This window comes from Haliotis asinina, chromosome 14, assembly GCF_037392515.1.
Source record: "Haliotis asinina isolate JCU_RB_2024 chromosome 14, JCU_Hal_asi_v2, whole genome shotgun sequence".
NCBI classification, from domain to species: domain Eukaryota; kingdom Metazoa; phylum Mollusca; class Gastropoda; order Lepetellida; family Haliotidae; genus Haliotis; species Haliotis asinina.
In genome coordinates, this window is record NC_090293.1 from 51,567,816 (window position 1) to 51,583,861 (window position 16,046).

A 16,046-nucleotide genomic window follows, 5' to 3' on the forward strand; every position below is an offset into this window, starting at 1 on the left:
TATTGTAGAATGAGCCATGAACCAGCAAACAAAACCTATTACAGGAAACTTCCTTGGCGGAGCCTTCTAGAATCTCTGCATATGGCGCCCCCCTTGCCATACGGAAACCCCTGAACAAGGGGAAATAACCCCGAAGATGTTACATGAAGCGATCATACAATCCTCTTGCATTTAAGCATTATAATGCAACATGCACTCCTCCTCGTAACCTCTCACAAACTCTTGAGAGGAAGTAAATAAGAATTCTAAGAACGTGACAAATACCAAACAAGCATTGCACCCGACACGGGATGAAGATAACGGTTTGTCACATGCTGTATCACCTCCATCATCAGGTTTCACTTGGACGATAAATGCCTGTCACGGCTATGGATATTTACTGGTAACATTTAACGCACAGAATCTGAATCTGTTTCCCGACATATGAGCAAAGTCGTACTCGTCTTAGTGATACACTGTACATTACACATTTTACACTGTCTGTTTTAATAGTCAATACATATATGCATCTCAATAAAGAATATTGCCGGTGTGACGTTAAATAATAACTCACTCACTCTCAATAAGGAAACCAAACTCATTTTAAAACTTTTTAAAGTACTTACAGAAACCAGTATGTGAAATGTTGGACACAAGTAGCCACATGGACACTAATATTCACCCTTTTTTGCGTGTCCCAATTTTTTATGCATATGACTCGTGTTGGCAAGATCAAAACGGTGTAATTTTCCAAGATGTTTACCTTTAGCTGCAGATATACCAGTTATCCGATATGGTTCAATAACCATCAATAGTCAATTTACTTCCAATGATTTATTTATTACGGGACACCAGTGAGTACACAGCATACCTGCACGTGGTATCGATGACCACACTTAGTAATAGGGAATTGGAATCATGCTTGCCAACAAAGAAAAAGTTTGCACCCTCACTGCAAAGTTCATTATAGCTATACAAAATTGGTTCCACACAGATCTATCTACATGCCGACGTAGCAGCAGTGAAATGGCTGAAGCGGTCTTAAAATGACTGTTCTTGGTTTTTGCTCACTTGTAGTGGTACTGCACGGACAAAACTGGAAATAATACACATTCTCTGCTGCTTGTACTGCACGTACCACACTTGCGACATCCGGACACAGAGGCAGGTCAGCGGTTATGTCTTCCTGTGGACTGTAATTGGCGCGGGTAACTAAGCAAAGGGCTGCTTCGATTCCAGGAAGAACAGAGGAACAACGCTTGAAGGCAGGCGAACAAAGGACCACCATTTCCAGACTATAGGGAAAGAAAGACCACGGCAACATCAATCGCTTCGGTATTACAGGGCATACCGAGAATATCAGACAAAACAGTGCGGAACCGTGAAGTAGGTCTTAACACCACAGTTGACAGTGCCAGTTCGCACCTCATGATCCTCAATAGCGGCTTTAGTGGTGCTAACAGCGATGAAGACTTGTATGCTTCAGCGACGAGTCTAGATTTCTGCCGTATTGCCCAGGCAGAAGATTTCAAGATATGCAGACGTCATAGGTGAAAACTGGATCCTGGAAATAGACAGGTTTGATCGTGGAGTGTGATAATGCTGGTGCTATCTCTCACGATGCCAGGAACAACTGAAATCATAGTAAAAGCAACCTAACATACGTCTCACATATCCCTGGTGTATACACTTATACCACGTACGTATCTAAACACTGGACATAGAGTGTTCAGTAATTACGTTTACAAATTATTCCATGCTTACACACAAGGCGATTGCAAAGAGAATTCATGTGTCCATCTTTCCTGTCACTGTAAATAGATTTAGTCAAACTAACGAGCACCTCAGAAAATGTCACACCCCTAGTATCACTGCGACAGATTATAGTCCCTGGACGATAGTCACAGATCTTTGTAAAATGTCAAGAAATATACTTTAAATTCCTGTACTGACTATCACCAACATGCCACAACGATCCAAATATGTGACGGACGATTAAAAAATAAATATTTTAAGTCTGTTTCAAAAACTTCAGTTGATTTCAGTTGTGCAGTGCGGTTGGGGTGATGTTATCTTCACCTGATTATCGCTGGGGACGATCTGTGCAATATTTTGTAATAAAGATCCTTGAAGTAAAAGGGGCATATACTATTTTTGATGTCAGCAGTATTCCCGATACCTTATACCTTATTACTGGACGACAGTTCACGCACCGGCATGGATTTCTTGATAGGTACCATGACAAATATTAAACTCACGATTCTTCTTCAACACATAACTCACGTTTCCACGTCACGTTAACACATAACGACAATATTGGTATCTTTGGCCCCAAACAATTTTGAAAATGAAACAAATTTGTCTTTCAGAAACGAAACGAAAATTACCTTAGTTTCTTTCGGCAAAGATGCTATTTCTATTCTGTTAGCTCAGCTTATATGTATTTCCTATGGTGCATGCTGCAGAATGTCACGAATGTTCAGTTCTTTTATTAATTAGTTACTATGAAAAATATTTTCCAATTTCATGTTTTCAAATGTCACACAGAATAAATGTTACCTACATAGTAAATGTTGTTTACTTACACAGAGTAAATGCTATTTACTTCTAGTCTGCAGTGGCCACTACACAATAACTGTTATCTACTTCACGGAAGAAAGCTAAAATTACACAATGTCACTTCAGAAAGTGATCAAAAGTAACATGCGTTATATTCGGGATTACATTTTGTTAGAAATCAGCCCTGTGAGGGTGTGGGTTCGTATCCGTGATGGGACTCCACCCCAAATGGTACTAGAATTTGTATTTTACTGAGAAAGTGTAATCAGATATAACATATGTTACACTTCACCACTTTCTAAAATGGCATTGTGTAATCACTTCATGTAATCAGAAGGAGCTTCATGTGTGGATCATGGAAAAATGGTGGTATGTTTTACAAAGTTGAAAACCAAGCGTTTCGATTCTGTACAGTTGAACTGATGACTGACCATTTAGTTGTAAATCTGAATTACCTCACCATTTAATTATTAGTTATTTTTTGTCATTCAGAGCCAATTTGTGAGCTTATTAACACGTGAACACACTGGCACATGAACATTTCGTGTTCATCTCCTCGAGATCTTTCCAATGATATAAAATATGTCTTTGTAGCTTGCTCCCTTCTGTGTGTCAAGTTAGGACTCGCTGGCCATTCCTATGTTGTCCCGCCCGACCTTATATGCTTAACTTTACGATAGGCCAAAGATAACAAACATCAAGTTGTAACTACAGACAGAGCACAGACATGTCTGTAATTGAACATTTTCACGAACATGTCAGAACATGGTTGTGGGATACCTGGATCTATTGAAAAGCCATTGTCCGGACTGTGAGTAAACTCTTGGTTGAAATATTTTAAGTTGAAGGCAATAGTGTAGACAGACCCAGAGTTAATCATTTAGAGTACAGTCGTTACATGGTCCTTTCCCATGCAACTAGTGCTTGCTCAAGGCGCTGGTATTTGTTCTCAATCTCAACGTCACATCATATTTTACAATCACAGAAAGTGCAGACAAAATAATATCACAGGAGTGAGTGACTGGGTTTAAAATTTAAAAGTCTCATCGGCAATATTTCAGCCACATCGTGATTAAAACAAGTTGTAAATTCAGCGTAGATACATGTACATTATAACAGCCTGTCAGCGAAGGACAGTAAAACAACTAGATTGTCACAGATTCGGATTTAAAACTAGTGACACAGTTTAACTATAGATGACACTACAAGGTGAAAACAGGCAGTATAGAATATCAGTGAGAAACGGGAAGACAGCACTCTGATTGATAAACTTGTATTTTTATATAATTCTTTAAAAGCACTCTTGATCCTAAATTAACATGGGCGCAATTCAGGCTGCTTCACAGCTTAGTTATGGCAGATACACAGTTCATTTAAATGCACACTGTTGATAACACACTTTGTACGTCCTGAGCTTCATTAGTTCTGGAATTGTAGAATACGTGAAAACATTTGGCAAAAATCGTTAAAAAAACTCAGGGTATTGAGCTTGAACTAACCTGCTCACACACAAGCAGTAACAACTTCAAGATTGCTAACTGCCGCGTTGTCTTGATACTTTCGGTTAATCAGCCACATTGTAAACTTATGATAGTCTTGAAGTTATTCTGTTACTTAATTCCGTATAAATAAATGCAAGGTGCAAAAGAAATCACCAACTCTGTCTCACTTTGTGAAAGAATTGAGATAGCATTATATGAAAATGTTGAACACTGTAAGAGAAGCTATGCTTAATGCTTTTGAAAAGAAATGGGTTATATGTCGAAACAATTTCTTGAACATAAAACATGTTTAAATCACTCTTTGGGTATATATGCATTGGTATAAACGTGTGCATGAATGAGCGTTTTTGTTTGTTGTTTTTGTATATATATATATATATCATTTATAAACGTACGTTTGTTTATATTTTTTAAATAAATACTAATGATTATAATCATGTAACATTTATTTTTCCCCTCTTTTGCTCATGGCCTGTACAATCACATAATGGACATACACCACATGACACCTTCACAGAGATTTCAGCATGAACAGAAACATATAATATGAAAAGATGAGTAGTATAAAGCTAATACAAAACGTGTTCCAAACATGTAGTGACAGAGCAGCTAGCATTATGATTTCTTGACTGTGTGTTTGCCTTTATTTTCTGTAATAGGTAAGCATTCAATGTTATTTCCTGTTTTCAACTCACATCATTGGAACAGCAACGTGGGGTGAAACTCTAATGTTGGTATTTGTATGTTGGTAATTATTTCTACACCAGGCGTGCAAACACCAGAATTTATTATTATAAACAAGCATGAATTCACACATTACTGATCGTATGCACTATATATTATGTTAAACAATGGAGAGAGTCTTAATACAGATTTCTTAATAGAACATCTTTGAAATCTGAAGGTGGCTAAATCACTGATTCTCAGTGGAGTTTTACAGAATGCATTAAAAAACTACAAAAATGGGAATTGTGATTGATCTTAGTCAGGTGATTCAACCACTTGCTGAATCGAGTATTTATGGGAAAAGAGAAGGATTCTTTGTAGCTTTAAGTTGAGTATCATATACTCATTATAATTTCTTATGCAGTCCTTGTAACAGAACCAAAATGCACGGATAATACAGATTGCCTCAGTGGTGGAACCTGTGACAAAAGTGGTGGTGACCAGTATGTTTGTGACTGCGCCCCTGGGCATGGAGGCGACACATGCAATCAAGGTATGGTCTTACATTTGTGGAACAATTATGTTTGATGACTAGAGTGAATCTACTTTTTGCTGTTTATTCTGTAAGCTTAGTACCCAATGCAGATTGCAATTATTTGTAGACTTAATATCTGTAAACTTCATATTATTGAAAGTTTCCTGAGACAAGAACCCATACCTGAGTGAAGGAATGTAACGTTGTAAGCGGCTCTATTGCCTGCACATACAAAGCTGGCTGTTATGGAGACAGATGTCAAATCGATAGGTCCTCTGCTTCTTTGTACTCTGTTCCAATCATCAGATGCATGGGATAACGAATCGCATCTGGACATAATTAGTACAATCATGAAACAATCATAAACTCATCATGTCATAGAGTACAATTAGTACTAGAAACACGTTTGTGACTGCGCCTTGCATCTACGAAATGACTGACCTAGCTCCGAGGTGAATATCACATATGCTCGTTATGATTTCTTATCCATTCCTTGTTACAGAACCGAAATGTACGGATGATACAGATTCCCTCAGTTGTGGAACCTGTGACAAAAGCGGTGACCAGCGTGTTTGTGACTGTGCCCCTGGATATAGTAGCGATAAGAGCAATCAAGGTATATCATCATATAGATTGCATCAGATACGAGTAATATTATGACAGGAATCACTTTACCACTTATCGTCTACCCACCTTCAAGCAAAACAACTGGTCCCAAGTCCTGAATCAGACATCATGGTTGAAATGCATTGTGTTGGCGATAATATTATTATTTGAATGTCATTTACGTTTAAGACGCAGATATAGAATGGAAATGGGTAATGAAAATTTTTATACAGAAAATACAGAAAATACAGAAAAATACATTTCAACAACCCCGTAGAATTAAAAATGTTACATTTTGTAACCAATAACATACTGAAGATTTTTTACGATTGTTGTGTATTTCTGGTGATATATCCATACCACAGGCAAACCTCTAACAGAAATTTCTTTTTCAGCCTCTATTGCTGTTAAGATATCGGAGGATATTCTTGTGACCAGTGTTGTTACTGTCCTTGCACAAATAAACCTCCGCTGAATGCAACCAGAACATGGTATCCTGTCTGTTGCATGTATTTAATTTGCCAGCAAGACCACAAAACTATACGTTTTTGTTAGACTTGTGTATTTTGTCTGGAGCTTTAGCCCCAGCCACATATGATTGATTATGTTAAAGAAGTTTAATTTGGTTACTCTAGTATAATTACGTTTGTGCTATAATAATATAATTAGGTGCTGTTGTTTTTCTAATGATTTTTTGAAGTATTCAAATAAACAGCCAGACAAGTCCATCCGAAACATCACAGTGGTTTTCGGGATGCAATTTAGTGATTCTGGTTCTTGTCTGCTTCTTAACAAACTACTTACGTCACTGAAGATAAGAAGACAAAAGCCCCCCCTGGTTAGCTTTAGGCCATTGATGACATGTTACTGATGACGTGGACCTGTCCCCTAGTGACCACTGACACAGTGTAAATGTTATCCACTTCGTATTAGCAGTGGCAGGGAGTGTTAGCTACTATCAAGAAGTGTGTCACAATCCTTCTGTGTGTAGCCTGATGAAAGGTATATCGATCATTTATACTAAAATAAGGAAGCATGCAGTTTCGTGTATTCGTGTTTATTCGATATTCAATCAGTTCAACTACAATTTGATATAATTAGTTCGTAGTAACGAACCCTGCAATGAGGGTGTAATATGTTATCTTTGATGTTGATAGAACTCCCGATACGATGTTACTCCGTTCTCCACCAAATACAGGCATAGGTCCTGCAATATAATGGCACATATGAAACCAGTTTCATAGGCTTAGGTTTCACTACGCTGGTTGTAGGCATGTAGTCATGCCAAGTGAGTGAGTGCTTAAGGTTTTGCTTCTAGCAATATCACAGCTAGAGAAACCAGAAATGGACTTCACACATTGTGAAGACTCGACCCCAGGCCATCAGCGTTTAGGGCCGACGCTTTGATCTGGAAAGCTCTCTCTAACGAGCCACCCGTTGTTACCAGCCCTTGATACTATTGGTCTTTTGGATTTGTTGCATATTAACATTTCTATTTATATTTCTATTATATTTCTATTATATTATATTTCTGTTTATACTTATGCTCATTCACAATGTAAAACATTTCCACCCCTGAGGACAGAATTTTCATCACGTTTGCTCACCCGTTCACAAATGCGCATGCGTTGTTAAACATCACTGCTTTCTGATGACACTCTCACGGTAATAGAATTTTGATGCCATGACATGTTGACGTATTTCCTGTCATATTACCTTCCATATATTAAAGAAACCTGCTATTATTATCATCAATACGTTTTATTTCCTTTCGTTCTTTTTATTCAACGCTGGCGTTTTATTTACCGCTAGATCGCTCATATAATGCGTGAGCCGTTTATGCTCTTCTGTTTGACTATAACAGTCCTCAGTATATTATATTAATTACTGTCTGTTGAAGAGGAATATCACATTGCGCTCACTTCTGACAATAGCTCTACGTTTAGTGCATTAATGTTGACAGAAAATATACTACTCAAAAGAAAAAAGAAACGCACAGCTGAAAATTGTTATGAATTTATACACTTAAGTTTCAGTTGTAGAAGGCAGTCATGAAGAAAACCTGAATGAATATTAACGGTCCAATGCTTTAAGAAACTGTACGTCACAAATGACAAGTGTCCCAAGGTCAAGGTCGCAGAGCAGTCAATATCTTGTGTGGCCACCATTAGCATCAATGGCTGCTTGGCATCGGCGTCCGATACACTGGACCAGATTCCAGATGAAGTGCCTGGGAATGAGTTGGTACTCTTCTCTCAAGACCATAAACACAGCAGGTAATGTCTGTGGCTGAGGGTCACGCTGTCGCACACGACGATCAAATTCGTCCCACAAATGTTCAATAAGGTTAAGATCCGGTGATCATGAGGGTCAATCAAGAACCTGAACTTTGTTCTGGGCAAGGAAATCCATGATTATTTTTGCTGTATGCGGTGGAACGTCATTATGCTGAAAAATGAAGTTGTGGCGCTTCATGAAAGGAATGACATGAGGTCTGATGATTTCATCACGGTAACGTCGAGCCTAGACCTGACCTGAATGAGATCTGTCTTGCTACTGTATGAGATGCCAAACCATGACACTACTACATGTTGACGTTTAAGGGCAGGTCCTCGCAAAGGTCTTCAGGAACGAATACCACCCTCACGTAAGCGGCTTCTCACAGTCTGATCTGAAATTGTTCTGGGTCCTGGTACTACCGATATTGTGGGGGATACTGTGGTGAACCTGTTCCACAAATGTCGAAGCTGAATAAACCTGTCCTGAGCGGGCGTGGTCACACAGGGTCGACCTGACCAGTGGCGATCATGTATTGACCCGTGCTGCCGGTAGCGATACCAAAGCTTGCTATGGCACTCTGTGACACATTCATTTGCCTTGCAATCGCAGACTGAGACTCTCCAGCCTCCAAATGACCAATGTTGCGCTGAGCCAGTAAGTAAGGCATGATTTTAACACCAAAGTTAAGACTGTCAACAGTCGAAAAGCATTGAAACCCCCCGAATAGTATTGGATATGATGCACGATACGTGTAATAGGAAACGCATGCATTTCTTCACTTTCACAATTTATTGCATTTAACGAGGAAAACAGATTTTGGTGAGTTTGGGCGAGTTGTCCTCAGTGACAATGGATTCGAACTCTGAAATGTTTGCACACAGCCTTCCTCACAGATATACTGATTACATAGGCACAAATAATCAAATTCGAAAAGTTACATGGAAAAAATACTACCTATGCGTTTCTTCTTCTTTTTTTTTTTTTTGACCAGCTGTTACGGTTGAGAATTTCCGTGACAAACGATGTAAGAATCCCCCTGTGAATCAGCAAAACAGAACAAAGACAAGTCTAAAAACATTCAATACTGTATTATTAGATCTAAGCAAGAGAGCAAGTTATACAAAATCACAAGTCAATTTCACAATACTGATTTGAAATACAATACAAATGAGACAAAATCTAAGGCAATGGGTCACAAAATATAATATAGCAAACTCACCAAAGTCTTAATGTGAGAGAGAAACAGTCATGCAAACTGTAACACGGCGAGCGGTCTGGCAGCAGTTTCAGGTTTTCATGGATTCGTTGGCGATGATGTAAACTCCAGAGAATATGAATTCAGTCATCTCCCGAAAGTTCGGGCACTTACTGCCATCGCCAACACTGAAGAATTCCCTGGAAACAACGTATCCCACAAGTAAACAAACAGGTAGTCAAGGGCAGATAATTCCCGGACAAACCTGCTGCAAAAATCCTAAACATGCGGATCATCTATTGTACGAAATGTGATCCATCATAATTATTATTCCAAAGACTGAACGTTGTGTCCCAGTAATAATTATAAGTTAATCAATAACAAAAATATACAGAAAATACACACTCGTAACACAGTTTATGATTGCTTTGAGCAGGCTTTATGTTAAATGCAGTCAAGTTATGAAATGTTGGCATCTGATAAACTAGCGCTGGAGCTGAAGAGACTTCTGCCAAACCATTTTATCGCCTTTACTCGATTCGTCAACGATTATGAACAAAGCACTAAAAGCAAAAGATGTTGTTTTTTTTCCTCTCAGACTCTTATGCAAAACGTGGGTACCCAAGCAGATATAATAAACAATACGTATCAAAATTAGCCATATGTTACGTAAGATGGTACGCATTGTGACGAGGAAGAATTGTTCGTACAATTCTGACATACATGAATATTGTACGACTGCTTCGAGAGAAAATTTCCGGGATTATTTCCTCTTGTCCCTAGGACACTGTATTGCTAAAACGGCTCAGTTCTTGGCCATATTGGCATTTTGTTCATAAATAATTATCACTGACGGAAAAATAATATGGGCAGTTTACCTTCACTAAATCGATTCGCAAAACGGGATCTGAGTAACAATAGATTTTACATTTAAATTTGGTACAATACTGCCATCATTATCAAGAAAGAAAGATGACACACAATTCATAGAATGTTATTTGTGTTGTTTTTGCCGTTTAGCGTCACTCTTGGCAATGTCTCTGTTATTATGGTGACAGTTTTTAGAACATAATTGAATCTGAACTAGACAAATCATTCACCCTGCGTATGACTATCATGTACTCGCCAACTCTTGGAGCCACACGATTAGATCCATTCGTTTGACTCTCATAGAACACATGCTGCCGGAGATCAACAGTGACCTGGAATCTCCTGATAATCGGTAATTTATGGCGCAGGTATGAATTAAAGGTAAACACTGATTAGTTGTGTTCACAATGCCCAGTGACTAAACTGAAGACTTAAGGCCGCCTGGGATATTCTTCTGATGCACTGATCTTCCCAGTTTTACGCAGTAAAAAGTGTTCTCGCCATGACCGTCATGAATACAGACCGATTTCAGTTATGACAACATTTTCAATTCAGTCTCTTGAACATTCTGCTGTTTGGCTGAAGCACTACCATGGCGGCATCACAATATGACGTCATGTGGTCGTTTCCGCCCAACTTGACACGATTGTTATTCATCTAATAATCACGATTACACACAAAAAATGCTTTCGTATTTTTTTAAAAATAAATGAAGGATATACCATCCATCAAATCAGGATCACACACTTTTTGCTGGAAGCTAACACTCACTGTCAATATAGATAAGACGTTGGTAACCTTTACACTGTGACAGTGGTTACTGTAGATAGAATGCAGGTAACATTTACTTTGAGTCAGTGGTAACATTTATCTTCAGTGACAACCATCACAGATTTGTCTATTTCTTATCTACAGTGACCACTTACAGAGATTAAATATTACCTACTTCACAAACAAAAGATTTCACAATGCCATTTTAGAAAGTGGTCAAATGTAATATACGTTATATTTGGAATTACCCTTTCTTAGAAATCACTTTGTGTGCTGGCGATTAAGTGTCTGCCTGTAAGTGCGGGACTCAACCCCAAGGGGCTAAAATGTGTACTTTATTAGAATGTTTACTTTACCAAGAATATAACATATAACAAATATAACATATGTTACACTTGACCACTTTCTAAGATGGCATTGTGTAATCACTTAGACATGATCCTTTCAAGAAGGAGCTTCATGTGTGGATCATGGAAGAATGGTTGTATATTTTACAAAGTTGAAAACCAAGCGTTTCCATTCTGTACAGTTGAACTGATGACTGACCATTTAGTTGTAAATCTGAATTACCTCGCGATTTAATTATTAGTTATTTTTTGGTCATCTACTGATTTTACATGCTGTTTCGTTTTTCTAATAATTAATTAATGATGCTTTATTGCGATTTTAAAATCACCTCAAGATAATGAGATATATGTACAGTCATAAAATATTTCTACAATCATATGTGGGTTCAAAAACTTTCTGAAAACCAAAACATTTTAACTTTTGTTATGAACTTTTCTCACTGAGAAGTTTGTGTTATTTGTGGTACACCCATGTCGTAATCAATGATCAGAGAAAAAAAATAAAATCATCAATGAAATCATATACTCGTAGCAGAACATTTAATAATCCCTTTTGGATCGGTTGAAACAATACATACCTAAAATGACCATATTAACGTTTCAATGCAGTAACGATGGTAGCCTGGATACCAGAGTTACTTTGGACTCTTCAGTTTTCAAAGTGTCACTTAACCATTATAAATGTCCCCTTCAACCTACAGCTCGAGTGTTGCCGGGATCGCTCTCACCGCTGCTGATATACTCTCACCTGAAGCACCCGATATTTTCCGGGTAACGCCTCCAACAATGCATTGTTTGTTTGTTATTTTTTCAGATTGTGTAACACACTCGTCTAGCTTTTTTCTCAGTGGTGTAACGACTCGATTTCCTAATTTATTGCATCATGTCTGTTCACGTCTACTCACATGGGCAAGTTGTAAAAGGTGCAAATAAACGTCTTGTCAGTGCACGGCAATTTGTGGTCGTGGGGCAAACATTAACAGTGACACGCACACAAACATAAAACACTAGGGTGAGGACAAGGACTGTGTCTGTACTTCGTAGTACGGTGGATATGCTTAAATTTACGATAGGCGAAAGATAAGAAATATGCTGTTTTAACTTTAGACAGAACACAGACATGCATGTACTGAACAGTTTTGCATACTTGTCAGAACATGGTTGTGGGATACCTCGATCTATCAAAACAGACGTTGTCTGGACTGTGAGTAAGCTCTTGGCTTAATTATTTTTTACGTTGACCTCTGAGACACGCTCAGAGTTTAAAATTTAGAGTATAGTTATTATAAGGCCTTTGGTTAATCAACAGTTCAGCTTTCCAGTGAGGCAATCTTTCTTGATGAACTGGTTTAATGTTGATGTTTGTGCTTGCTTGTGTGTTTAAGTTTTGATAAAGATATATGAGTTTGATTCCAGTATTCAAGCTACTCTACACTTTGTAGCCATGACGTGGTAAAAATATCGGGAATCGATATTTGCTATATATTGCTAGGGGACGGTATTGTCTGCTTGGTAAGTTTGTATGTTGTTTAACGCCGCACTCACCAATATACCAGCTATATGGAAGCGGTATAGAAGTGATCGAGTTGAGCAGACAATCCAGTGACCAACAGTCTGAGCACGCAGTTGGCATGGCAACCAACTAAGCGAGCCTGGCCATTATGAAACTTATTACCTTATAATTTAAGTTCGCCAAGATATTTTAAACACCACGGCGCTCTCCTTCAATGCTAGTATGCCGTAACCATTGATTTTAGTGGATTGTGCTATCGGGAGCAAGAATACAATTACTTTAATACGAACACCAGGTGTCACCACTTCTTCATAACAATAAAACATGGTTATCATAGAATCGGAGTCGTACAACGAATGTATTAATTAATTGTTAGTATTGACGTTATCTTTATTCCATAGTTGAAATGTGATGATATTGTGCCACTAAATGTCACACCAAGCTGTCATTAACTTTAACTGAACGACAAGTGTAAAGTTTCAGTGAATGAGTTTAGTTTTACGCCGAGGGACAAGAATAAAGTACTCAGATGGGTACAATAAGTAACTCATACCAACTTCAAGAAACAATTAAAAAATGAAAAAAGATGTAACATTTTTCTGCTCACGGCTTTCTTATCATGCATCCACATATTGATTTATTTGTATGTATGTATGTATGTATGTATGTATGTATGTATGTATGTATGTATGTATGTATGTATGTGTGTGTGTGTGTGTGTGTGTGTGTGTGTGTATATGTATGTATAAATGTACAGACAGACAGATAGATAGATAGATTGTTGGAGAGAGATATAGGTGTACAAAAATCGAAGTTTGTTTACGTAATCATCAGATTCATTATAGTCTCACCTTATAAAGAGATCTGCCAAAAATGTTACCTAGACCATTTATGAGACTAGCTTGTAGCATGCACTTTCCGTGACCATAGACTAGAATATCTATATAATGAGTAAATAACCGGTGGTCGTTACACATTACATTAAACATTCTCTGGTTGCTCATTATTAGTTACTTGGATGAACGTTTATCGGCATTAAAAAGCATTAAATAACAAGAGCCCATGTTCACATGTTTTATCTGTGAATTCTTCAATTCTTCTGTCTTGACCTTGTTGCCAGTGTGTTGAGACCTTCAAACAACAGTTTTGAAATAGGCGATCTGTCAAAACAAGGAAAAATAACATGTATCTGAAAAGGAGATAATCGAAAACAATATCTCAAACACTGGCGTCTCATTACCCTATTGACCTAAACATTTGAACAGCATTTCTTTATGACAGATATATTGGAGACAATATTCATATGTTTTATGATCTTCTTCCTGAATCCATGCAAAAACCGGGTAGGCTGATACTTTGAAAATTTTGAAAACGCTTTTCAATTCTGTCTCCTGGTCTCATCTTTTATATAAAATGTTTTTGTTTTTTTTTGGTTTTGGTGAGGGCATTATGAACTGGATTTCTATGCTTAATTAAGATATTAAGTCAAACCTGGCTATTCTTGGGGAAAATGTCTCGGTGAATACCCATCGCCAGTGGCGGTAGACATGAAAACCCTTTATCACCATATACGTTTCTACTATGTACAGAATTAGTACCAGCTTTTATTAGAAAAAATGGAAACATCAAATTATAGTGGTAAATAATAAATAATGCCCAATATGAAGACGACACGATGACCCAAAGGAAATGATTTGGTGTGGTTATTAAGACATTAGATGTGCAATGTACACGATAAGTCTTTTGTCATAAGATTAACTACTATAAATTACAATTGCAAGATGTTTGTATAGGAAGGTGTAGAAATAGAAATGATCAGATTCAAACCTACGATGAGACACAGAAAGTTTTAGGACTTGTGTATAGAATTTCCTTTCGATCAACACCATGATCAAACGCAGTTAAGAATAAAAGATCTTTGAAATTGAAAAACTCAAATGATGCAGGAAAAGAATCAAATCACTGTTGATTTCCAAATTAAATTTTCCTTTTCTCACTCTGCTCAACCCAGTATTTTTTAAAGACGTTAAATAGTTTTCTCTTGGATAATGAACCTGAAAACAGATTAAAAGAATAGTGGTTCGTAGACCAATTGTTGAGGATGGGTTTGAAATGATTGATATACATGCTTATGTTGTTGCTTTGAAAGTAACATGGATAACAGAATTACTTCAAATGAATAAAGAAAGAAAGTGGAAACACCTGCTGATACAAATATATACTTCAAATATGTTTTATAAAATATCATTAATTTCTCGTGATTATTTCAATAGTTTTATTCTGAAAACCTGAAACTTTCAGATGTTCTGTCGAATACGCTCGCCTTATGTCAGTCATTTTCACACAATTTTAGATCTTCAAACATCTTCAGTTAATTCTACTTGACTCTAGTTAATTTCTTGTGATTTCAAACATTTTCTCATTATTTTATTTGTTGTTGTGAAACGGTATTTTCGAATATGTGTTCTCACTGTTAAGAATTTGTTAACCTGAAATGTTCAAATGCTCTGTCCGTTGTATCGAATATCTTCAGTTAATTCTCCTTAACTCTAGTTAATTTCTCGTGATTTCAAATGTGTTCTCGGTATTTTCGAATATGTGTTCTCACTGTTAAGAATCTGTTCGTAGTTTTCACAAATAAATTCAGTTAATGCTGTGTAATTTCAGTCATTTTCTCCTTTAATTATTGTTCCTTAATTTTAATGGTTTTCTGGAATTTTCGAGTTTTGTAAATAATGTGGAATACCGAAAGAATGGTTGAAATTACGAGAAAGTAAACACAGATAAAACTGTGGAATAAATAAATGATTGGATTGCGAAACACTTCACTTTAACTTAATTCCTGCCACCACTGCGCCAGCATTATACTTTGGTATTACAGAATATTATGATAGCACTAGGCACGTTTCTTGTATTCACTGCACCAGTATTATTTGAATAAAACAACAGTTGTGTTGGCGTGATCTTTGATAGCGTCTAAAAGTTTGTGCTCAGTGAATTACCTGTTGGAAGATGGAACACAGGGATATATTACAAATTCATTCGCATAACTAAGTGGACTACACAACAATCTGTCCAAATAAGACAATTTCATAAGTGTAATTTTAATAAATTTAATTTCATCTCATAATAGTTGTTTACAACAAATAATTGATTTATCAGAGTAATATCCCAGTGCTAGGGTTCTTCGACGATATAAGACAAAAACGTATTTTTTTATCTT

General features: G+C 37.1%; 1 protein-coding gene across 1 annotated transcript in view; it reads left to right on the forward strand.

Moving 5' to 3' along the window:
* The window catches only part of LOC137261965 (delta-like protein C), a 40,862-nt gene that overhangs the window by 6,320 nt on the left and 18,496 nt on the right, over nt 1-16,046 (forward strand). The window contains exons 4-5 of the mRNA XM_067799772.1: nt 5,143-5,259; nt 5,744-5,857. Coding sequence (XP_067655873.1) covers nt 5,143-5,259; nt 5,744-5,857 — 231 coding nt within the window. The remainder of the gene's footprint in view (nt 1-5,142; nt 5,260-5,743; nt 5,858-16,046) is intronic.